The sequence below is a fragment of the Perna viridis genome, chromosome 5 (assembly GCF_037379345.1).
Source record: "Perna viridis isolate PV_CMFRI_1.1 ecotype Kerala chromosome 5, ASM3737934v1, whole genome shotgun sequence".
In the NCBI taxonomy this organism is placed as follows: domain Eukaryota; kingdom Metazoa; phylum Mollusca; class Bivalvia; order Mytilida; family Mytilidae; genus Perna; species Perna viridis.
The window spans coordinates 2,578,285-2,602,788 of NC_142449.1; the positions used below are offsets into that span (position 1 = coordinate 2,578,285).

Sequence of the window (24,504 nt, forward strand, 5' to 3'; positions counted from 1 at the left end):
AGTTTTTTTAAACCTACATAACAGCTTTACAGGTGACAATATTGACCTCATTTATTATTTATTTTTGTTACCATGATTCTGACGCTAACAATATTGATCTAGGTATGATAGGCATTGGAGTTGTAAGAACATGGACTTGTAAGTTAATGCGTCACTTTGTAGTATTCATTAAAATTTCCAGCAAATAACATCTATAGCAGATTTAGGTAGATCCTCTTCCCAATTGTCAGCATGTTATTTAGGACAAATGCATGTAAATGCCAAGTTTTTAAGCTCAAAGTATTAGAAAAAGTATTTGTCAGGAGGGGTATTTTGTATATATTTGCATGATTTGTCACCAAAAAAGATGTACATATTAATGTAGTATTGTTAAATGTATGAAAGAGTAAATTTTGTGTAGTATTTTATTAAATGTGGTTTACTTAAACAAAGTTTAAAACATATAGAACTTAAGTTTTTGTGTTCATCTGGTCATTTTCTTCCTTTTTTTTTTTTGGTCATGAAAATGGTGTTGCTTGTATCACAGTATTAACTTGTAATATACACAGATTATGCCTAATTTCATTTTTCTGTCTGGAAGGTACTGAACAAGTCTTCAAAGTTGCATCAACATATTCTTTTGTTTTTATTTTCTAAAATGAAATGTATCATATCAAAGGTATTGAAGGTTATTCTTATGTAGTTGGTGAATTATTGACATTTGGTTTAAATGATACCAATAACATGTTTAAAGTAAATATAACTTATTTTACGTTTTTTAGGTATAAAGTGCTATTCTCTGTAAGAATTAGGCAATAGGCGAATCATGGTGGGAAAAAAACATGTCTTCCAATGAAATCTTATTCAAAATTTTATCTGAAATGCAGAAATGGCAATAATTTCTTTTTTTAAGTGTCAATATTATGTCTCTCATTATCAAAGGGAGATAACTCACTTTCCCCTTTCATTCTATGGTGTAAAACTTGCTTTCCTGCATCCTCTGAAACTTCTATGACAAAAGAACTGTCAATTTATTTTCTATAACTTATAAACTATGTGCCCACATTTTTAAATTCATATGCTTTTTCTTAACACAAATCATTGTTTTTCAGTTCTGCCTGATTTTTTCAGATTGCAGTAGTTAAGTTTGAAAGTCTAAGTACTGATTGATTATGACATTGTTATATTTAAAGGTGCAGGCACGAACTGAATAATTTGAAGCAAGTGTGGGAGACTGTAAGGTCAGTATTTTATTTATTTGTTTTGTTGTTAGCCTAATTGTGTTGTCAATTCATTGGGTTTTACACTTAAAATAATAATTTTGCAACAAAATAATATCAAGAATATATCAAATATTCCAAGACTTATTATAAAATTATTAAAATTTATTAGAAATTCTCATCATAAACTCATACTTTTACTCTATTCAATTTATTGAGTTGGTTTAATGCTTTATATCTTTACGAAAGTGTATATTTTCCTCATTTCAGAGTAATTGATGATCAACAAGCTGAGTGGAAGAGACATAGATGGCAGAAAATGAATACCAAGTTTTTGAGAGAAGAGACAAACAAGCAGTTAGATATTGTCAGAGCACTGCCTGAGGATGTATTTACCTGGGATGTCTATATGGGACTGCACGAGTCTATTACCACCATTCAGGTATGCATGGATTTATTGTTTTAAACACTATATTTTTCGAATATCTAATTTGAATTTTATGTTTGATTGTATTGAATAGGAACAGGTACCTCATCACCAGCTAAAGTTTTTCACTTTTGAAACAAAAAGAAGAAACTGTGTATTCTGTCTATATTTTTTACAGTTATCAATATTCATTAGTTCACAATAAACTGGTTTAAATAGCTAAGACATTGATACAATTATGTATTGCTATGAGAAGTGGGTTTACCTAGTAAAAATGAGTACACTTAGTAGAAAGTTTTCTTGTAGGCCTGTTTACCTTTGATTGACGACCTCAGTAATCCTGCTATGAGAACCAGACATCTGAAGTTATTAGTTAGAGTGACAGGAGGGGCTGTTAACATTGACAATGATACACTAAAGAGGATGACATTGAAGGAATTCATTAACCTTGGATTACAAAGTTAGTGCCATGTTACCTTACTTTTAGAAACATATAATCTTATTTTGTTCTTCATACAAAATAAAAACTTACTGGGAGAGAAATGTACTTATACATTTATTGCAGACTTTACAAAAAAAATAATTTTGAGGTTTTTTCTTATATAAAGATTTTGGACCTCTGGATACATAGTGAACATAGTTAACCTATTGCAGCCACTTGTTTTGGGATAGAATTTCACTATTTACTAGTAAAATTATGTAACTTCTCTCTTGTTTTGGTATTTGAATGGTATTATGATGGTAAATATTAACTTTTTTAGAACACATTGATGATGTGAGAGCAATTGTCCAAAAAGCAGTGAAAGATCTTGCTATTGACCAATCTCTCAAGACCTATGATGAAATCTGGACCAGCAAACTGTTTGAACTGAGGGTCCATACAAGAGTCAGAACTGAACAGGAAATTCTAGCAGTTCCTGTAAGAATTGAAGCATAAGTAAAATTTGATAGGTGTCTGGTTTTTCTTGGTGATGAAAACAGAATAATATTTGAAAGTTCTGTAGAGTTCAAATTTTCATTGTTTTCATATTTTTTTCAAAGTACAATATTATAATCACAACTAAACATTGGTGCTTCAATGAACTTGAACTATTGGAATTTTTAGAAAAAAGTTAATTATTTAGTCCTTCCCACAATGTTGGTAGCAACAAATGAAAACGGGAGTAAAATTCTAACATTCTGACCAAAAAATGAGATATTGATGCTTACATTTGTTTCTTTGAAGGACCAGCATAGTGAATCACAGAGTGAAGGAGGATCACAACCACCACAGGCTGTCCCTAGTCGAAGTCAAGCCAGAACTACTAGTCGTATCTCTAATCAGAGCTCCACTGGGAAAAACAAACGTAGCAGTATAGCCTCTCTACCATCCTCCCTCCTTAATCTTGGACAGGTTAGTTATTTGTCATAGTATTTTGTTTAATGTTTAATATTTTGATATATGCCATAGTTATAAACCAGAAATGTATCACATACTACTCTCACAATTGTTTAATGGAGAAAATGAAAACAAATAAGGATTTTGAGGAAAAAATTTTTTCATATCCCATCAAGTTATTTCTGTTTCTGGCTTGACCACCCCTCCTTCAAAACAAAACAAAAACAAAATCAAAATTCTAATTTTGGTTTGACTTTTTTGTATTTTACATAGAATCAAAATAGAACAAGCAGTATTGTAACTTGTCAACTGTTTTGACATTTATTTCAGAGCCTTTAAATGCATGGACTAATTAACTATTAATACTCACTTTACACTACAGAATCCTTATAATTTTTCCTTGTTTCAGTTCTGTTGTTAGCAAGCATTACTTCTCACTGCTTCTAATTTAATTTTACAGGACAAGAAAAAGGTGTTTATACCAATAGTAGATGTATTCTTGAACAAGAATTTATAATTTATAGTGTGATTCTTTAAATGATTTTCATTTGTAGTATTTAAGCAAATCAAGATGTTTTAACATAGGTCTATATTTGCTTCTAATATGCATGCTGATAGTAAACCTAATTATAGATCCAGATTGGGGTTAGCTATATATGATAATAGGGGAAGTAAGTCTCATCATGTGATTCTATTGTTGTATGAGAATGGGTCCTAGTCTACCATTCAGATGCATAGAGATTAAAAGCAATGCATCTTTTCGTGTAAAAATACCAATAAAAAATGATACATATGTAGTTCTATATTAAAAAAATGATAAGAAAAGCGTAAAATATAAGATTTTGCATTGTAATGCAGAATTTCGAGATCCCAGGTGTAAACAATAAAATGCAGATCAGTCTTCAGATTTCAATACATTCTACATTGGAAGTTCTTGATAGGAAAATGAAACTAGAACGAGACTTACTAACCCTATATTGTCAAAATTAATAGTTAAGGTTGTAATGTTGAATTTAAAATAAAGCTGTTTGATTAAAACTTGTTATTGATGCTTCTTTCTGGATTGAATTTCCGATAACACCATGTTTAATGTTTAACTTAAAAAAAAAACACCTTGATAAAAATGTATGAGATATTTAAAAATCTGGAGAATATTATTGAAAATGAAAATTACATTAGCTGTTTTAATGTATGTACCACTGTACACAGACTAACTATAATGTATGTATTTAATACCTGATTTTACAGATAAAAGATAGCATAGTTAAGGTATCAGTTATGTGTGGCTTATTATTTTGTCTGTGTATAATTGTTGCAGTAGCTATTTATTAAAACTGGGTCAAAAATTGATTTGAAAATAACAAATTTAATTTTATTGAATCTCTTTTAATTCAATCTTTTTCTTATCAGGCTATATCACGTAGAATCCAAACTTAGATATTACAAGTAGATGTAATAGTTATTACTGTTAGTCAACATATTTATTGAATCTGTTTTTAACAAGTCAGTTATCAATTTTTCTGTGTAACAAAAAAAAACTAAAACAATTTAGGCTTTGCAAATAGGACACTGAAATACACAAGATCAGTATTAGGTATGGTATTAGTAAAATATATTTTTTTAAAGTACCATAAATGATTTTTTCATAAGTCAGAATTATAACATGTGTTATAAACAAATGGATAAAGAGTTTATGCCTTTGAATTTTCATAGTTTTAAAAATGTTGTGTGCTTATGTAGTTGTTATTTGTACATAAACTGAGTGAGACACCAACATAATGATTTATTGCCACTGTATCATGCTTATTGTGAGAGCATTTTTTAGAAAACTATATTTTCTTCAGTATTTCCATTTACATGTGAGGTAAGAAGCACCTTCATCTCTGTTTATATTATACACTATAATGTATGAACATTTTTGAATAGGTTTGATTTCATAGGTTCTGAAGGCCTTAATGACTCGTGTCATATTTTAAAAAAGCAAGGTTTTTAATAACGGTATGCTTTATATGTTTATTATCATTAAAAGCAATATGCAATGTAATTAAGAAAAGAAAAAAAGAAAAAAAATGTTTAGAAATCAACTTAATTTCAATACTTTTACAGGACACTGGACTTATATACCTATTGAACAAATCAGGACCAATATTTGAGGAGCTAGAAAACCATCAAGTGTCATTACAAGCCATGCAGAGTTCTGCTGGATCATTCCTTGATGACATCATTAAATGGCAGAAGAAGTTGCAACAGATAGAAGCTGTTCTAGTAATGTGGTTAGAAGTACAGGACAAGTGGATTGAGCTAGAGGAGGTATTACTAATGAATATGTTATCATTGAGATAGGTACTTTTGAAGCTGATCATATATGTAATCAGTATCTTTCATACTGTCTTATTGGTTCACTCATGTTTACAAGTCTCTATTTGGATTTAATCAATGTAACCTGCTAAAGGGTGTAACATTTTACCTCATTTATTCAGATAGATATTGCTGGATATAAAATCATTTGTATTGCAGATTAGTTTGTACAGTGTCGATAGAAGTCTTTATTGTCCCCAGCTGCTACATGTAAGGTTACATAGAAGTGCCAGTGTTGGTGCGTCCGTCCATGCATCCTTCCGGTCACACTTGTGGATGCAACTTCTTGGAAACCACTTGACGGTTTTTGTTCAAATTTTGTAGGATTGTTAGTAACCATCTGTAGTTAATCATATTGCACCACCATTTTGATTCCACAAATTTTACCGGGGTTATGGAACTTTTGCATTCAACTTCTTTTTTTGCAGCAGTGGGGGACATATGGCTACAAGTTTCTTGTAAGTGTTGCCTTTTATTTGGTAGAATCTTCTTGATGTCCTGTTCACTTATCATATTTTATGTTATCAGATATTCTCTGGAGCTGATGTTAGGACTTCCCTGTCACATGATGCCAACAGATTTGCTGTAGTTAACAGAGACTTCAGACTTCTAATGAGAGCAACAGAGAAAAATCCTAATGTCAGACAGTGTTGTGAAAGAAAAAGTACGTAGCCTAATGTCAGACAGTGTTGTGAAAGGAAAAGTTGGTAGCCTAATGTCAGACTGTGTTGTGAAAGGAAAGTAGGTAGCCTAATGTCAGACAGTTTTGTGAAAGGAAAAGTAGGCAGCATAATGTCAGACAGTGTTGTGAAAGAAAAGTAGGTAGCCTAATGTCAGACAGTGTTATGAAAGGAAAGTAGGTAGCCTAATGTCAGACTGTTGTGAAAGGAAAATTAGGCAGCCTAATGTCAGACTATTATGAAATGAAAAATAGGGACAGGTTTTGTGAAAGGAAAGTAGGTAGCCTAATGTCAGACTGTGTTCTGTAAGAAAATGTGGGTAGCCTAATGTCAGACATTGTTGTGAAAGGAAAAGTAGGCTGCCTAATGTCAGACAGTTGTAAAAGGAAAAGTAGGTAGCCTAATGTCAGACAGTGTTGTGAAAGGAAAGTAGGTAGCCTAATGTCAGGCAATGTTGTGAAAGGAATGAAGGTAGCCTAATGTCAGACTGTATTGTGAAGTGAAAAGTAGGCTGCCTAATGTCAGACAGTGTTGTGAAGTGAAAAGAAGGTAGCCTAATGTCAGACAGTGTTGTGAAAGGAATGAAGGTAGCCTAATGTCAGACTGTATTGTGGAGTGAAAAGTAGGTAGCCTAATGTCAGACAGTGTTGTGAAGTGAAAAGTAGGTAGCCTTATGTCAGACGATGTTGTGAAATGAGAGTAGGTAGCCTACTGTCAGACAGTCTTGTGAAGTGAAAAGTAGGTAGCCATATGTCAGACAGTGTTGTGAAATGAGAGTAGGTAGGTAGCCTAATATCAGACAGTGTTGTGAAATGAGAGTAGGTAGCCTAATGTCAGACAGTGTTGTGAAATGAGAGTAGGTAGGCTTATGTCAGACAGTGTTGTGAAATGAGAGTAGGTAGCCTATTGTCAGACAGTGTTGTGAAATGAGAGTAGGTAGCCTATTGTCAGATATTGATGTGAAAGGAAATTAGGTAGTCTAATATCAGTGTTGAGAAAGGAAAGTGGGTAGCCTAATGTCAGACTGTGTTGTGTAAGAAAATTTAGGTAGCTTATTGTCAGACTGTGGGGTTAATATCAGACTGTGGTGTTTGCTTTAGGTAATATAGGGCCATAGTTCAGAATATTTAATTTTTTGGTATTGTCAAACATCCTAGCTATATTGATATACTGTTTGAAATAAATCTAACTATATCATCTTATTTTGCAGACATCCTAGCAATCTTAGAACACATGAACCACAGTTTAGAACAGTGTAGGAGATCACTACTGAACCATTTGGAGAGAAGGAGACAGATCTTCCCTAGGTTCTACTTCCTGTCAATGGAAGATGTTCTACATATTGTCTGTAATGGTAATTATATCTTAACTGAAACCAATAATTTTAGAATTAGAATATTAGCTGTCATTTCAGCTAAAATCACATTATTTTGTCATGGTAATTTTGGTTGAGTGTAAATTGTATTTCTAGTTGCCTTTACGAAATTTTACAAACAATTCGTCATCTAATGTAGGAGTTATGGCCCCTGAAACAGTTTTTTTTTTGCTATTTTTTGCATGTACAACTTTGAAACTCTTATTCTCAGAAAACATTTTACAGAATTCAATGAATATCTAATTTAAAATGGAGTTTTGTTAGATACCATTAAGTTCTAGTAAGTTTTCACTATTATTTAGGATATGATTTGAACCAAGTGAATGTTTACATTGGTAAAGTATTTGAGAATGTTGGAAGTCTGCTATATGAAGAAGTGGAAGACAATGAGAAGTACCACTACATGATAACTGGAGTCAACAGTATCCTAGGAGAGAGACTGGATTTCTTACAGGTAAACAGTTCTTTGTTGATGATTTGAAGTTATTCTTTTGTTTCCGAGTGAACAGTGCTGCTGATTTTTAAAAGATGGCAATAGAAGTAATGTTGGTCTCTGTTGAAGAGTGGAACATTAACCAGATACGTATTGTACCTATGATATCTTGGTATTGGCAACATGTCATTTGTGCTGTGTTCCCTGCTGTTCACCATTACTTTGTCATCAGTGATGTTTTATCAAAGAAAATGACACAACAAATTCAATGGAATTTCTATTCCGATAGATCAAAAGACAAGAAAGCTACCTCACATCATAAATTGTTTATCATTCCATTGATCAATATCTGATTACCTTCTTTGATCTATTTTCAGCCTGTACCATGTGAAGGACAGATAGAGACATGGCTGACCAGCTTTATTCAAGGTCTAAAGAATGCTTTACAGTATCAGATGGCCACAGCTTTAGGACATGAGAAACCAAAAACCAGAACAATCAGAAGTGCTGGGTCTAGAAAAGTCACATTGAAAGCATCAGGATCTGCAACCAAACAGTCTGCTAGAGGTAACTAACAAGAAATGCGTAAAATTGATTTGTTAATGTAAATTTATATCAGGGTTAGTTTTGTAATACTGAATCTTCTTCCACTGGTCCCTTAGAAGGTATGTGGTGTTGAGAAGTTTCAATGACTTTAAAACAAAAAGTATTGACTTGTTTGGATTCATGAAGAAAAATGACATTGGCATAAATAATACCCAGTCTGGAAAATTGCATAGTAGACATTGATAATTTTTAACTTGCAGGCCAAGGCAGTAGACCTAACAGTAGACAGCCTAGCAGAATGAGTAAGAAACAGGCTGAGGAACAAAGCCGTGCTTCCTCTGTGGCTGATCAATTACTGACAGATGAAAACAAGAACTCTCAGAGTTCATGGACATTAGATCATGTGTCTGAGGTGGTATACCTTGCCACACAAGTTCAGATGACAGAAACCATCGAGACTGCTTTAAAGGAAATGGAGAGTGGAAATAAAGATAAGCTTGAGGTTAGTGAATGATTTGAACTATTCTATGTATTTTGTTGGTATATCAAAACAATTAGCTTATGGATGATATATTTTCATTTTAATAATAGTATATCTAATAAAACTATTTAAAATTGACAAGTACCAGGCAATGTTTTTGTCATGTACCAATATTTAATAAATCAGCTGACATTTTAGAAAGGGGAAGAACCTGTTTTTAATTAAGAAACTGATGAATTACAGGCTGCACTTGCCAAGCTGAACTCTAGTATTAAGGCCACAACATTACTGCTGAAAGGACTAGAAGGAGAGAAAGAGGCAAAACTCAGGCAAGAGAAAACAGAAAGTGAAGGTCAGTTTTCAGTCAAATGCTTTGTAAGGACTATTTTGTTCATTTTTTTAGAGCAATTTGGGATTGACAAATTTTATAAGATATATTTTGTGACTTAAATCTGCAAGATTTAAAGAATATAGAATATGACCTGCTTTATATCTTCTAGAGGCAGAAACACTAATCACTACAGTTAACAGTTATTTTTCCAATGTAATATTTCAGCTGCTGCCAGATCTGCAAGAGATGGTATGTTAGAGGATGAGAGTGCATCAGTTGCAGGTGCTCGCAGTAGTTATGGTGCTCCATCTCTAGAAGCCTCAAGGAAGGATGGATCCCTGTTGGACCTTGCTGATACTACTAGGACTCCTATAATAGAGGAAGAAGGAGAACCAGGAGCTGATGGCTTGTGTAAGTTTCTAGTCACAGACAGAGTTTGTTTTTTTTGGGGGTTTTTTTCAGCTACTGTAATTATGTCATTTGCAATATGATTCCAGCTTGTTTGTCAGATTATATTTTTCTTCGAATATCTGTATAGGTATATATACCTTATGATAATATTGTACAGATGATTTAATGTGGTTTTAATGGTGACTTGATAAGTATAAAACTATATTTATGTCAAGATATAACTCTTCCTTAAAACGAGGACTGCCTGTGAGTAATATTGAAACCAAATTTTGAAATCAAAATATGACTTCAGATTATTTTTACTTGAACAGCAATAGTAGAACCACAGACTTTAGAGCCAATAGATACCATGAACATTACTGCTGCTGCTGCTATGGGAATGAAACAAGAAGAAAAAGAGAAAGAAGAAGAAAAAATAGACCCTATGGAACTAAAACTATTGTTGTTCCCTGGACAGATACAGAAACTGTCATCACTTTTAGCATTACTGGCTCATCTGAGGGACTTCCTGGAGAGGATTATAGATTCTGATGCTGGAGCTGAGGCTAACTCATTTGACTGGAGTGCCCAACTTAGATATTACTTCAACAAAGATAACAAGGGTATTTCTGTTAAGGTATAGTCTATTTTGTTGCTTTTAGCTATTTTATTAAAGGAAGTTTTATATTACAGACATATTGACGGTCATTGTGATTCCTATTAGGTGACTCACATTTTCATTAATCAAAGAAGGGATATTACTTTATGGAAATCAATAAACCTTACAAGATACAATAAGTAAGATAATTGAAGTAATATATAACTAGCAGACTGACTGACTTATCATTTCAGTCTTTAGATGCAGAGTTTGACTATGGCTATGAGTATATTGGATCCAGCAATAGAGAAGTTATTACACCACTTACAGAGCGTGTATTTGTCTCCCTTACCCAAGCTATTAAAGCTCATATGGGGGCCATGTGTGTTGGACCTATTGTAAGTATTGGTTAAATATTAGAAAACTAAATTTCTGGTGTCTAACCTGAATTAACAGAGAAAAAATCCAGTAGTTAACATGTATAAAGAGTTAATCTTATCACTTATTTAAGGATATTTTTTTTAGATTTAAGCTTTTTATATCTAAGTCATGATTATTAGTTTGCATTTAAAACTAACCAAAACTCATATATGTGTTTAATTAATAGGACTGTGGTAAATTTGAGCTTGCCCACGAGCTTTCCAGGAGCCTTGGACATCCATTGTATAAGTTCAGCTGTACTAATACAACTGATTATGTTATCCTGCATGATATATTCAGAGGATTGGCTTCTACAGGTAATATTTATTAGTCATGTGAAGCAGAGTTATTGTTTATTTGCCGATGCATTTGTAAACAGAGAGCATGATGCTTTCAATGAAATTCGATATACCTTCAGTCAACAATGATCAAACTTAGACCCTTGTTGCAAGTCAAGTGCCAAACCCATTCAGATAAAAAAAATTATTCTCCAGTCAAGTTTAACTGGCTATTTAAACCTACTTTTTTTTACAACACAAATAGGCTGTCCTGCCACAGACCTTCAGCAGGCTATTTTTTATAGATATTTAACATTTGTCAGATGAAATGAATCCTCTGACGAAGGCGTCTACCAAAAAAACTCATTTGTTTAGTGAAGCAGTAAAATGTAAAGCATTAACTTTCCTATTTATTGTATTGTGTTATTTTAATATAATAAAATGTTTTACTTTGGTACTCAATACTAGTATGTGCATTAATACAACTTAAAAATAACATAATTGCCTATAATGACAGAAATGAGGTACATATTTAAAGTACAAATCTGTATTGTTTTCTGTACAGGTTGTTGGGTGTCCTTTAACAATATTAACCACCTACGTCCATCAGTCCTCAGTGTGTTTGCTCAGCTGATTCAGTCAGTAATGGATGCTTTGAGAGCAGGAAAAGGAGCTGTACACCTTCAGTCAGAGGACATACAGTTAAATCAGTCTGGAGCATGTTTTGCCTTGTTAGATAGTGCTTTACAGGTTCAACCTGGAAATCCTGATGCTCTGCTACTCTACCCATCAGCTACAGCTCACTTACCAGACTACATAATGGCTCAGTTCAGAACTATATCTATTGTCAAACCTGACCTTCAATTAGCATTAGAGGTCATGCTTTGTGGACAAGGTAACTACTTTCTAAGATTTCTCTATTGGTCAGCATAAATATTTTGAAGATATAAATGATTGTGTTAACTTGAAAATATGTGTAGGTTTATTTTAACCTGTGATTATGATAACTTGAAAATGTTTGTAGGTTTACTTTAGCCTATGACTATTGTTAACTAATTCATCAGAATTAAATTTGTCATGTGACTTTCAGGATTTGTTGGTGCCAGAGAACTATCCAGGAAGACAATGACTCTGTATGAACTGTATCGTAAACTTCTGGGAACTAATGTACCAATTTCAGAGAATATTATCCTAGGTAAGGTTATTAAAATGCTCTCTGATGACCCACTTGCTAGGAAATAACCCAGATTTCTGTCTGCTTTAGATGTTAGTTTAGTTAAAACATATTGACCTTTGTTTGAAGGATATAAGATTATATGCAGCAATATATATTGATCACTTTATCATGTTTATAATTATGGTCCCATCAAAGTTACAAAATGTCTAAATTTTATTCCTTATTCGTTTCTCTTCAAAAAGTAGGAATGAGAAATGAAAAATTGGACTTATTTCTCATGGTTAAGATACTTTTGATTGTGCTGAACAGATTAATAGGCTAGAATATGGAATTAATGTGCTTTTGTGTGTTGTTTGCAAACCTTCTGTTATGAGAACATGTGTAATATTCCATTATAACAGGTAGAATTAAGAGAATGGGTAAGTTTCTGAGCAATTGATGCTTTAACAATGGATGTAGTCAGTAGTGCATGGAAGGCTGACACATAACAAAGCTTTTGTTTACAGGCTACATGTAAATGGAGACAGACAAACATTATTGTAGATGGTACAACTATCAATACTGTCAGCTTCTTGATTTTCATATAATGTAGATAGAAACATTCTGAAGTCTTTGCAGCAGGTTAATTTGAGGGCCATGGGGTCTTATTTCTCTGTCATTTTTTAAAGCTCAAGTTGTCATTAACCTCTCTTAAAGTTTAGATAATTATAAGGTTTAATGTATAATGAAGATTTAGTGGAGAGTTTATTGGTCTCTATCTGTTTAATTATATTTTCATCTTCACATGTAAACTATGTTGTGTAGTAGGATAAATCACAAAGAAATCTTCTTTCAGTCACTGTAGGGAAACAAATTAGCTGTTCAGTAACTGTGCCATTAATCTGATTTGGTTCTAACTTATCTCATGTCTTATTGGAATGGTTTTTGTTGTCTTTTTAACTTCTGGGTTAAAGTGGGTTTGGATTAATACTCTTTGAAGATCTGAGTGTTTATATTGATGTTAGAAATGGTAGAACTAGAAACTATTGCATGTCAAATATATTTTAGGGATAATCAATTTCAGAGTCATTTTATTCTGAGATATTCTTCTTCAGCTTGAGCAAAACTAGGGCAGCAATCTTAGTTGCCAGGTTTATTTATAGGCAGAACTGTTTTAGCTTTTTTTTCCTTTTGATAGATATGTATTTTTGAACATGAAACATTTGATTTAATAATTGTTGGAAGTGTAATCCTTAATGATATAATTTGAACTGATTCATTCAAAGTTATACATTACACAAATGTTATGTGTAATGATTTTTTTAATATAAATGAACTTGACCGAGGAACTTTTTGTTATCAGGATGTGATGTTAGTGGTAGTAGTGGAGGTTGGAGCATGAAAACCATGAAGGGTGTAGTGTCTGAAGCAGGAGCTTACCTAGAGAGGATCAAAGAAGAACCAATAGAAGATTTAGGTAGGTTAATTATCATATCCAATGCAACATTTTGAATTTTGCTCTTTGTGCCAATATTTCAATATTACCTTGAAAAACTGCATGTACCAAGAATTAACCAGTGGCTAGTTGTGGAAAATGGTATACTTATACATTTATTAGACTGAAAAAAATTTAGAAAATGAATAATAGGTAAAGCCATAAATGAAATTCATCAAATGTGATGGATAAAGTTCATTTGTCTTAAACTGTTCTAATGTAGTTAGTGATACCGTCTCATTAAATGTAATTAACAACATAATTGATGGTACCAGGTAAATGTTTTACAGACACCAACAGAATTCTAGAGGAAGATGAGGCTGGAGGAGACAAACAAGAGAAAACTGAAGAAGACTGTATGTATTGGACATCATCATGAATTACATTATAATATAATATGATATACCATATGATATGTCATTAGGTTAATAAGTAAGAATTAGCTTTGAAATAAATCATCCAAAAGAAAAAAACAAGAAAAACAACAGCATATTAGATGAACATTATCATTAGATGTACTTGTGGATAATGACTTGTGGATAATGACTTGATTATGGTTGCTTTTATTCCCATATCTTTAACTATTTTTTAGATGTGTCATTTCAACCAAATACAGTTTTGACTTAGAATTCTCTTTTGTTTCTCATTTCTGATTAGATGTTCTTGTGCTTTTTTATACTGTAACAAAGTAATATGACTTATGGATTAAATAAACTTTCTATAACCGTATACTGTAAGGCACAAGTTAAGTATTAATCATAATATCTGCGTGTACTTGATCTTTCAGATGGGTTATGGTCTGAACAGAAACTTCAGCAAGAAGAGAAAGCACTTGTAATGGCAATCAGAGATACTTTCCTCCCTCGTCTCCATGGCAGAGATGCCAGTGTTTTTGCTACTTTGATTACTGACATGTGGCCTTACCTCAACATACCCATGGTATTTGGCGGTGAACTGGATGTCTTAAGTAAACCTCCTCCTTCCAGAAGCCTTAGAGGAGGATCATCTAGGGCAAGAACTGCAAAGAGTGTTGAATCAAATAAATCTCTGAAAGGTTGGTATATCATAAGTTTTTATTCTCTGTAATAAAAAAAATAAGAGAATGAAAACTTTTGCAGTTTGGTGTTTCAAGTAACCAGAAATGATGTGTTTAACCTGATTTTTTTTTTTGGTTTCTAAAAAATAGTTACAAATTATTTTATGCAGTGGGCTTTACTAACCAGTTATGGCCATTTGAAAAAAAACCCAAAAAAGCTTGATTTCTTTTGTGTAGCTCTTAATTCAATTCATGAAGTAAATTTAATTATAAGAGTGCTCCATACTAAAATTTTAAAATTACCAATAGCTTTGATGGTAACAGAATTCAGAATCATATATGTTAGATGGAATTTTATGACCATGATCACACTCTAGTTGTTTGGTCCTTCATTTTGTTAATGTTAACACATTTTTATTTCAACAAAAGGATTAAAAGGTAAGGTAACATGCACAATTGAAGTATTTATTTGTGAACAATGATTATGATGATTATTGCTTATAATGGCTTTTTAATCAACATTGCAGCTTGAATTTCTAGAATCAAATACATAGCTGATTTATGCTTGCACCAATTGCTTTCTTCACTTCTTCCAATTTTTTTAACAATTTAAAGCATACTTAATAATTAGTGTTTTTAATCACTGAAATAACAGATCTGGAAAAAAATGTGCCCTATTAAAAAAGTAGATAATATTTGGAAGGGTTTTTTTTGCATACTGTGAAATGCTTCAAATTCATTTAGATCTATCATTTGCCATAAAGTTGCTGAACTTAATATTAAATCCACCAAGGAAGTTGGGTGTGTTTGGATGTTGTTTGTATCCTGGTTGTCCAGTGACCAAGGGATTTTGGTGTGTTTGGATGTTGTTTGTATCCTGGTTGTCCAGTGACCAAGGGATATGGGTGTGTTTGGATGTTGTTTGTATCCTGGTTGTCCTGTGACCAAGTGTTTTAGGTGTGTTTGGATGTTGTTTGTAACCTGTGTGCCCTGTGACCAAGGGTTTTGGGTGTGTTTGGATGTTGTTTGTATCCTGGGTGTCCAGTGACCTAGGAATTTGGGTGTGTTTGGATGTTGTTTGTATCCTGGTTGTCCAGTGACCAAGGGATGTTGGTGTGTTTGGATGTTGTTTGTATCCTGGTTGTCCAGTGACCAAGAAATATGGGTGTGTTTGGATGTTGTTTGTATCCTGGTTGTCCTGTGACCAAGTGTTTTAGGTGTGTTTGGATGTTGTTTGTAACCTGAGTGTCCACTGACCAAGGGATTTGGGTGTGTTTGGATATTGTTTATATCCTGGTTGTCCAGTGACCAAGGGATTTGGGTGTGTTTGGATGTTGTTTATAACCTGGGTGTCCTGTGACCAAGGGTTTTGGGTGTGTTTGGATGTTGTTTGTATCCTGGTTGTCCACTGACCAAGTGTTTTGGGTGTGTTTGGATGTTGTTTGTAACCTGTGTGCCTTGTGACCAAGGGTTTTGGGTGTGTTTGGATGTTTGTATCATGGGTGTCCAGTGACCTAGAGATTTGGGTGTGTTTGGATGTTGTTTGTATCCTGGTTGTCCACTGACCAAGGGATTTGGGTGTGTTTGGATGTTGTTTGTATCCTGGTTGTCCAGTGGTCCAGAATTATTATTATTATATTCTTCAGATTCATTGTGTTTATGATGGGTCATTAAAGTGTAATATATACAATTAGGTTGATTGAAAAATTCCATTTAAATCATTAGGCTTGATATTTCATTATACCATCAGAAACAAACTTTTCATTTTGATACATGTACTTTATCTTTGCTTCTCTTTTGATACTGTTTCTGGTAAGTGAAACTTTCTGATGTTTCTTCTTTTTTGAGTAAGTGTTATTGTTCTTTGTTATTATAATGTTATTATTATTTAAGAAAAAAACCCTGACAACAAAACCCACAATTTTTGTTATCATTTTTTTTTACTTACCTGGACATATATGCAACCATTATTGAACATAAATTATTTTACTTCTTTTGAGAAATGTAACCTTTTTGATGTATTCCTATTTTACCATGAGACTAAAACCCTTGCTTGAAAATATATTGTTATACTCACTCCTGCAATGATTGATAAAATCAGATCTTTTACAATTACTGTATGACAGAGAGAGAATTTATTTTCGATGTGCTTGTCATATTTTATATTACATAAACAGAATTTATCATTGAGAAAAGATTTCAGAAATATTTTACCTAGGAAACAAAGTGAATATTTTTTTTTATTGGAGACAGATTGTATAATATACTTTTGTTCTTTAAGAATATTTTTTTTTTAATTTTATTTTATTGAAGTACATGTATTATTTTGTCCCATATGTTTGGGTTTTTTTTTTCAAGACGATTCAATTTAAAATGAGTAATAATTGTATGGTTTAACTAAAATGTTTTTACAACTACTAAACAGCTAAAAGTAAAGCACAAGATGCATGCTTTATATAAATAGTCAATAATTTTAATAGAGTGTAAACAACAATAAATGTAAACCTGTTATAGATGTCAAGGCTAGGGGATGTAAGTTTTGTCATATTTCTGTTATGAAGTTAGCATGGTTTATTTTGACATTGCATGTGTCTTTCCAGTTCCTGTTGCATTTATTTTATATAAATGAGAATATAATTAAAATACTTAAATAGATTACACTAGATTTCATTGAATTTGAAAAGTTAGAGGTTTTTTATGAAAGCTGCCAGTGTTTATGTTTTACAATTGTTATTAAACTAAAGCCTTCTTAAATTAATCACAAAAAAATGTAAGATTTTGTTCAAAATAGGTATATTGTGGGGAAAAAAATATTAAACCACTATCCATGATAAGAAAAATGATTTTTAGGGTTTTTATAATATTCCTTTTGTCTGTGTAGCTGGATCAGTTTTTCAGCTGTTTAGGTAATATATATTTTCATATTTTTGTTTGCCACAGATTCTATTCCTCTGAACACTCCAGTAGTAGCATTACAGACAGCCCCGAACTTCCTTGATGCTCACCAGAAGCATGTAATAGAAGACATGCAGGATGCCATTGCCATAGCAACAGGGGAATTAAATCTGCTTCCAGGTGTTGCATTCCAGGCGAGAGTAGCTCAGTTGTCTCAGCTGAATGCAGCTCACCAAACAGTAAGTACTATTCAAGTTATTAAAACAGATACTGTGAAAGTACTATTATTCGTGGGATACCAATTTTCATGGTTTTTGTGGATGAGCCAGACCAGATTCCCATTGATGTATGTACCAAAAACCTCAAAACCACAAATTAAAAAATCCGCAAACTTGTGTATTTTCCCTAATCCACAAAAATTGGTATCCACAAATTAAAGTACTTTCACAGTATTATTTAAGAGATTAAAAACCATGCAAGGTGAAAATTGTAATAGAAGCAAAATGATTTTTTGACAAACACTTATAGGTGTTGTAGACCTTTAATAGACAGATTCCAGTTCAGAATAAAAGCAACATATGACTAATGGCATGACAAAAACATTAATGTGAAAGCAAAATGGATTTAATATCTTTAATTTATAGGGTTTTGAATCAAGTGATGTCTGAATATCTTTTTTTCTTCAGTACCATTTATAATTTGAATATATATTTTTCCAGATATTTGTCGTTGGACCACCTGGTTGTGGTAAGAGTGAATGTATTAAGACATTTGCTGTAGCTGAGAGAGCCAGAGGGAAGATCATCAGTGTTCAGAATGTTTTTACCAAAGCTGTAGAATCTGATGAACTGATGGGATATCTAGACCCTAAAACTAAGTATGTGAACTGATGGGATATCTAGATCCTAAAACTAAATATGTAAACTGATGGATTATCTAGATCCTAAAACTAAATATGTGAACTGATGGGATATCTAGACCCTAAAACTAAGTATGTGAACTGATGGGATATCTAGATCCTAAAACTAAATATGTGAACTGATGGGATATCTAGACCCTAAAACTAAGTATGTGAACTGATAGGATATCTAGATCCTAAAACTAAGTATGTCATTTTAGACTATAAATCATTCTGTTTAACCATTTTAGATTTTTTACATGATTTGTTTGTGTTAGTAATGTCTAGCTTTGTGAAATGTATATATAGCAGTTGATAATTTTCAGATGGAGGCCCATTACCAGTTATTCCTGAATTATCTCTCAGCAATTCATCTCTAAGATTGCTTATTTATATTGTTGGAATTTGTAATTGTAGGGAATGGAAGGATGGTTTACTTGCATCAATTCTGCGAAAGTTCTGTGTGCAACCACCTAATATAAACTATGACTTAAAGGCCAAACCAATCATGAAAATTGTACAGTTAGATGGAGAGGTAAACTGACACAGAAATCTATTTTCTTTTTTAGTGTGCTGAAGCAATGTTAGTTTTTACACTTCTTGCATCTTTTCTGTCAAGGAAAGAATTAATTTAGATAAAAAAAATGAAAAATAATCTTTATTAAAATTTATTTAGAATCTTTTATCGTAAGAAAAGATGTAACTTTGTTACAGTAGAAAAAGAATGTATATGGTGAAGCATAACGAATAGATCCTGCTTCTTGCAAGGTAGCCCCTTGTGCTGCTTGCTGAAATTTTGTTACAGAAGACGACTAAGCAGTAGTATACTGTTTAGTTCTTAGGCTGACCCAAAGCTTATTATTAAAGTTTCAGTGTCATTCAAAGTATTACCTTGTAAAAAATTTCTTATGCTCCCTTTAAATTGTTGCAGGTACGTGATTTATGCTTTACAGTAGCATTACTCATATTATATGAGTACAAACTATTTCGTCTAATGAAAAATTGTATTGTTGAAATTGAAACAAAATATCTTGACCAAATTTAACACCATTAGTTTTGTTTTATTATTTAAGTCTGAGCCAGCCCAGATGGAATTATTAGGTGCTGTATTGAACAATGATGGATCAGTTGTTCTGGGTAATAATGAGAGAATTGTCATAGCTGACACTATCAGGTTCCTCTGGGAGGTGAGTATTATATTATACCAATCCCAAGAGCTTTCCAAGGGTTATCATACTTTTATAAGAAAGAAACTGAAGGGTCACACTTCCAACATGGGTTGTAATTGGTATATTATAATGAATACTTCTTATAGACTTTAAATAAAAAAAAAATCATTTTAATTTTAACAACACAAAAATTATATAAATGTTAAATTGGCATTTCACTACAGTGTTGTTCCATTAAAGCTCTTAAGGGCTATGTGAGCTATTGCCACTACTTAATGGCAATGTTATTGTCATCTGAAAACCTTTTTTCAAACATCTTTTCAGAAACTACGTGACATTTTTCAGTGAAAATTATGTTATCTGGGTTGTCCTGCACAAATTTGCATTTCGATTTTTGATCTGTTAGAAAACATTGCTGTCATGTCTGTTTATAGAACATAGGGTGAAGCCACATATTTCAAGGTCTATCTCAAAAACTACGAAAGATAGAGGAAAATAAAGGGCACTATTCTTTTGGGCTTGAAGAGCTCTACTAAAGTCTCTATTTGATGGAATTTGTAGGATGACTCTTTGTAAAAGTTTTTGCCCTTGAAAAGCCAAAAATGGTGTTTTTGTAGTTTTTAGCTAATATCTTGAAAACTATATTCAATAGAAAAAAACTTTCAATTAATGAAATTATCTTTACAATAAGGAATACAAAAGTCTCTTTTGAGTGGAAGTTGCAGGATGACTCCTTGTTAGTATTTTTGCCCTTAAAAGGTGAAAAATGAACCAGGTGAGCAATTCTGGCCCCTTGGAGACACTAGTTTCACCATAACATGCAGAGTATCACTTAATATTCCATTAATGCCCTATTTTTCTGTTATGTTTTTTCATTGTAAATTTTGAAAAAAAAATTGAAGAACATTTGTATGCTGGCTAATATCTAGATTTGACATTAAATATGAAATTCCTTAATTTTTAATTGAGCAAAAATGACCATGAATTATTGTATTTGTAGATGGAATCAGTAGCTCACATGAGTCCTGCCTTATTAGCTAATGTAGGTGTTATGGTGATGACCCCTAAGGATGTAGGATGGAAGCTGATGTTAGTCCAGTGGTTAGAACATCGTCCAGAGAGTGAACGAGAATTATTAACTGGTTTTTGTGATGTGTATATTGAGAAGATTATAGATTATTTATCTGATTGTTGTACTCCACACATGTTAGGTGGAACAAAGAAGAATTTACCACAGTACAAACGTGTCATACAACATAACATCGAGAATATGATAGGAACCTTCTGTACTCTATTGGAGGTTAGTTAATCATTTATGCATATTCAAATGTTTAAAGAAGAATATCTATTCTAATACCAAACTGCTGTATATTCTATGTTAATAAGAACAAATCTTTGTACAATAACACATACATTTTGATCACAATCAGATTATAAACAGATAAGGTCTAATAAACTATAATTGACAATTGACATTACTTGTATTGAAGGCTGTAGTAAACAATACCTCCACACAAGAGCTTAGTGATGTTGAGTATGAGAGATATTTTAACTTTGCTGCTATCTGGGCATTTGGTGGTACTCTGGAAGAGAAGTACCGTGAATCTTTTAGTAATTGGTGGAAGGAACAGTTTGAGCACCACATTGAATACCCATCAGAAGAAGGGACTATATTTGATTTCATGGTTGATGGAGATGATCATGAATTTGTCAGATGGAAAGATACCTTACAACAGTACAGTGGAGAGAGTAGGAAAGGCATATCTGCTGAATCCTTTGTACATACTGTATCTGTAGAGGTAAGTATTGGTAATTTGTACAAAATTCCTTTGATGCATACTTGCTGGTAAAGCTTGGATGGGCAAACTAACTTGATACAAGAAATTATCTGGTCAGTTTGAAATAGGTATGCTCCAATTATCTACATAGGGATTCCCTTTTTAGCTCAAGAGTTGCCCTGGAATGATGAAAAATGACAGGTTTGTTTAGTTTTTAGCCAATATCTTGAAAACTCTAATAGATAGAAAGAAACTTTCAATTGCTGATATGATCTTATGATAAGTCCTACCAAAGTCTTCTTGAGTCAAAATTTTTGGACAACTATTTGTTAAATTTACTGCCCTTGAAAGACAAAAGCTAATCAGGTGAATGATTCAGGCTCCTGGGAGCCTCTTGTTTTGAAAGCAAATGAAATTACGTTTCATTGTGATGTTGCAACGACCGACAAATTTGTACTTGTACCGTTACTATAAGCAATTTTGTTATTAAATACAAATGAAATGCAATACATGAACAGCAGTATTATAAAGTTCTATTATCAAATAAAACATATAACATGGATTGTAACCAACATTGTTTATCATCCTTTGGACTTCAAGCAAGTGTTGTATCATTTCTGACATTTTCACCACAAGGAGTGACTTATCTTCAGGAGAACTGACAACATCATTAAAGAATTTTAAAATCCTTCATAATAAAGCACAAAAGATGTCAAAAAAATAATCTTGTGATATGCCAACCAATCCCCATCGCTTCATCAGCTGACACATATGCTTTCCAACTTTATCATATCTCATATCTCAGGATTAATGGTCATCCAATAAAATAGTCCACATTTAATAAATACTTTTGGGTATTACTTTAAACAAATTTCAGATAACAAGCATCATTTTCTTTTATTCTTCGCAAATTACTGATAAAAGGAATGAATGACAATTTGTGTTAGATGGTGACTTCATTACGGTTAATATCAGGGCTGGTTGTAGCGGACTTATTTGATATAAACTGTGATAAAGTCACTTTAAAAAACAAAATGTCATTTATTCCTATAGTAATACGTTTATTATAATGAATTCTTATCTGATTGTTAAAAAAATAAATCAAGTAAGAAAGTAGGTATGTTTTAGCTTTGTTTTTTCATATGTCTATGCAGATATGACTATTTATTATAACCATGAACATATGTTAAATCCTACCCTTCAGATGATTGTGATATGAGAATAGCTGTTTTCCTACCCTTCAGATGATTGTGATATGTAGAATAGCTGTTGTTTTTCTACCCTTCAGATGATTGTAATATGTAGAATAGCTGTTGTTTTTCTACCCTTCAGATGACTGTGATATGTAGAATAGCTGTTGTTTTCCTACCATTAAGAGAAGAGTTGTCAGATATAAAATGGTTTAAGGAGTGAAATTGCCTGTCATTTCTTTCTTACTTCATTTTCTTGAGCAAAATATCTCTCCTTCAATATGATATAAATTGAGTTATTGGGTTTTAATGTTTATTCATTATTGTTTTCTGCAGCAATTATCCTTCCTGATAGGAACACTAACAGAGTATGGAAAACCTGTAATTCTGGTTGGAGAGAATGGATGTGGTAAATCTTCCATCATCAATGATAGAATTCGTACTGTATGTTCAGGTGAAGTGGCTGAGGTCCTGTCATTGTCTATACCCGCCAACAGGTATGTAACTTACATCTACTATTTCTATTATTTCCAATTAGATAAAAATACCTTTGATATGTAGGTAAGTCCAAAAAAAGCTCTTTACACTATTTATAAATTTCAGATTTTGACAAAAACTTGGACTTCATGATTAGTAAGAATGTGCAAACTTGTACTATTTGATATTTTTTTCCTTGGAAATGGAGAACACTTGTGAAAATATTTGCTGAGAATTTTTATAGCTTAAAAGTGAAAATCACAGCATCAGTGTTGTGTGATTTGTTGTTGGTTTATTGACATTTTTGTAATTGTCAGGTTTACCAATGCTCGATTATTGTATGACCGTCTGGATGAGAAGTTAGAATGGAAACATGGAAAGACCTATGTACCCAAAGGCAACAAGAAACTTCTGTGTATGATTGATGATATCAACCTATCCCAGGTATATATATACTCCAATTTAGCATAATATAAATAAAAAATATCAGAACATATTAAGGTAGAAGATACATAAATATTGCGTCATAGAATTTTTCTGAAATTTGCATGCGGAAAGATCGACTCAAATGTAATCATAAAATAACACACATTTGTATCAAAATAACTTAATGATAACTTCAAAATATAGATGAAATGGACAGGTATACGATCGTTACATTTTTTTGTTATTTTGTTTTGTTTTTTTTTGGTGTTTTTTTTTGTCATTCCCTGTCAAAAATGAAGCAATTGATCAAAATATTTTGTTTTTTGCTACTCTTGGCTTTCCATTGATAAGTTTTTTTGCCTAGTAGCTGTTTTACAACTTCCACGTTCTGCATTGATTTGCTAATCTCAAATGCAAAGCAGTGATAGTTCTAATCCAGATGACGCATTTTTCTTAACCAAAGGTTTTGAAATTACACTAGACGGAACAGATGAGACAGTTTCACTTCGGATATTAATGTCCCTGTCCTGTTTTGTCTAAATGAATTCATGATGAATTGAACGGTGAAGGTGTGACTATTAATCATTTTTTTTTTCAGCATTTGCAAAGCTTTCACGTCCTGATGGCATCATGAGCGTCATATGATATGCTTAATAAATCAGTTACTAGTACTACCTGACAAAATTTTTTTTTTCAATTTTCCGCTTTACTGAAAACTCCTTCATAAGTGACAGAGTATCTATAAATCCCACACACTATTCCTTAAAATTTTCCAAAAGGCCATGTGAGCTATTGCCATCACTTGGCATCCGTCGTTGTTGTCGTCGTCTTCTCGTCATCGTCGTTAACAATTTTCAAAACTCTTCTCCGATGACACTACTTGACCAATTTGAATCAAACTTAGTATGAATGTTCCTTGGGGTATCCTGCATAGAACTGTGTTGGGGATTTTTGATCTGTCAAAAAACATGGCCACCGTTACTAAAATTAGAACATAGGGGTCAGACAGTAGTTTTTTGCATATTTCTCCAAAACCATTAGGGTTAGCTAAATTCTGACACTGGTAAAAGTGTTCAGCATGATGAGATCT

At 32.5% G+C, this 24,504-nt stretch overlaps 1 protein-coding gene across 7 annotated transcripts in view; it reads left to right on the forward strand.

The window, feature by feature from the left end:
• LOC148615598 (uncharacterized) overlaps positions 1 to 24,504 on the forward strand; it is a 78,349-nt gene that overhangs the window by 18,505 nt on the left and 35,340 nt on the right. For 4 of the 7 annotated variants that reach the window (XM_088581986.1, XM_088581992.1, XM_088581988.1 and 1 more), the window contains exons 27-59: positions 1,173 to 1,220; positions 1,470 to 1,641; positions 1,933 to 2,086; positions 2,388 to 2,545; positions 2,852 to 3,019; positions 4,253 to 4,273; positions 5,111 to 5,314; positions 5,891 to 6,026; positions 7,253 to 7,396; positions 7,720 to 7,871; positions 8,228 to 8,417; positions 8,657 to 8,898; positions 9,121 to 9,229; positions 9,434 to 9,619; positions 9,931 to 10,235; positions 10,451 to 10,594; positions 10,804 to 10,933; positions 11,460 to 11,789; positions 11,985 to 12,089; positions 12,473 to 12,490; positions 13,414 to 13,527; positions 13,836 to 13,901; positions 14,333 to 14,599; positions 16,399 to 16,428; positions 17,096 to 17,113; positions 17,522 to 17,715; positions 18,196 to 18,353; positions 18,792 to 18,909; positions 19,448 to 19,561; positions 20,544 to 20,843; positions 21,034 to 21,342; positions 22,848 to 23,008; positions 23,306 to 23,432. In XM_088581986.1, coding sequence (XP_088438112.1) covers positions 1,173 to 1,220; positions 1,470 to 1,641; positions 1,933 to 2,086; positions 2,388 to 2,545; positions 2,852 to 3,019; positions 4,253 to 4,273; positions 5,111 to 5,314; positions 5,891 to 6,026; positions 7,253 to 7,396; positions 7,720 to 7,871; positions 8,228 to 8,417; positions 8,657 to 8,898; positions 9,121 to 9,229; positions 9,434 to 9,619; positions 9,931 to 10,235; positions 10,451 to 10,594; positions 10,804 to 10,933; positions 11,460 to 11,789; positions 11,985 to 12,089; positions 12,473 to 12,490; positions 13,414 to 13,527; positions 13,836 to 13,901; positions 14,333 to 14,599; positions 16,399 to 16,428; positions 17,096 to 17,113; positions 17,522 to 17,715; positions 18,196 to 18,353; positions 18,792 to 18,909; positions 19,448 to 19,561; positions 20,544 to 20,843; positions 21,034 to 21,342; positions 22,848 to 23,008; positions 23,306 to 23,432 — 5,092 coding nt within the window. The remainder of the gene's footprint in view (positions 1 to 1,172; positions 1,221 to 1,469; positions 1,642 to 1,932; positions 2,087 to 2,387; positions 2,546 to 2,851; positions 3,020 to 4,252; positions 4,274 to 5,110; positions 5,315 to 5,890; positions 6,027 to 7,252; positions 7,397 to 7,719; positions 7,872 to 8,227; positions 8,418 to 8,656; positions 8,899 to 9,120; positions 9,230 to 9,433; positions 9,620 to 9,930; positions 10,236 to 10,450; positions 10,595 to 10,803; positions 10,934 to 11,459; positions 11,790 to 11,984; positions 12,090 to 12,472; positions 12,491 to 13,413; positions 13,528 to 13,835; positions 13,902 to 14,332; positions 14,600 to 16,398; positions 16,429 to 17,095; positions 17,114 to 17,521; positions 17,716 to 18,195; positions 18,354 to 18,791; positions 18,910 to 19,447; positions 19,562 to 20,543; positions 20,844 to 21,033; positions 21,343 to 22,847; positions 23,009 to 23,305; positions 23,433 to 24,504) is intronic. The other 3 variants (XM_088581989.1, XM_088581990.1, XM_088581991.1) reach the window with 3 other exon arrangements.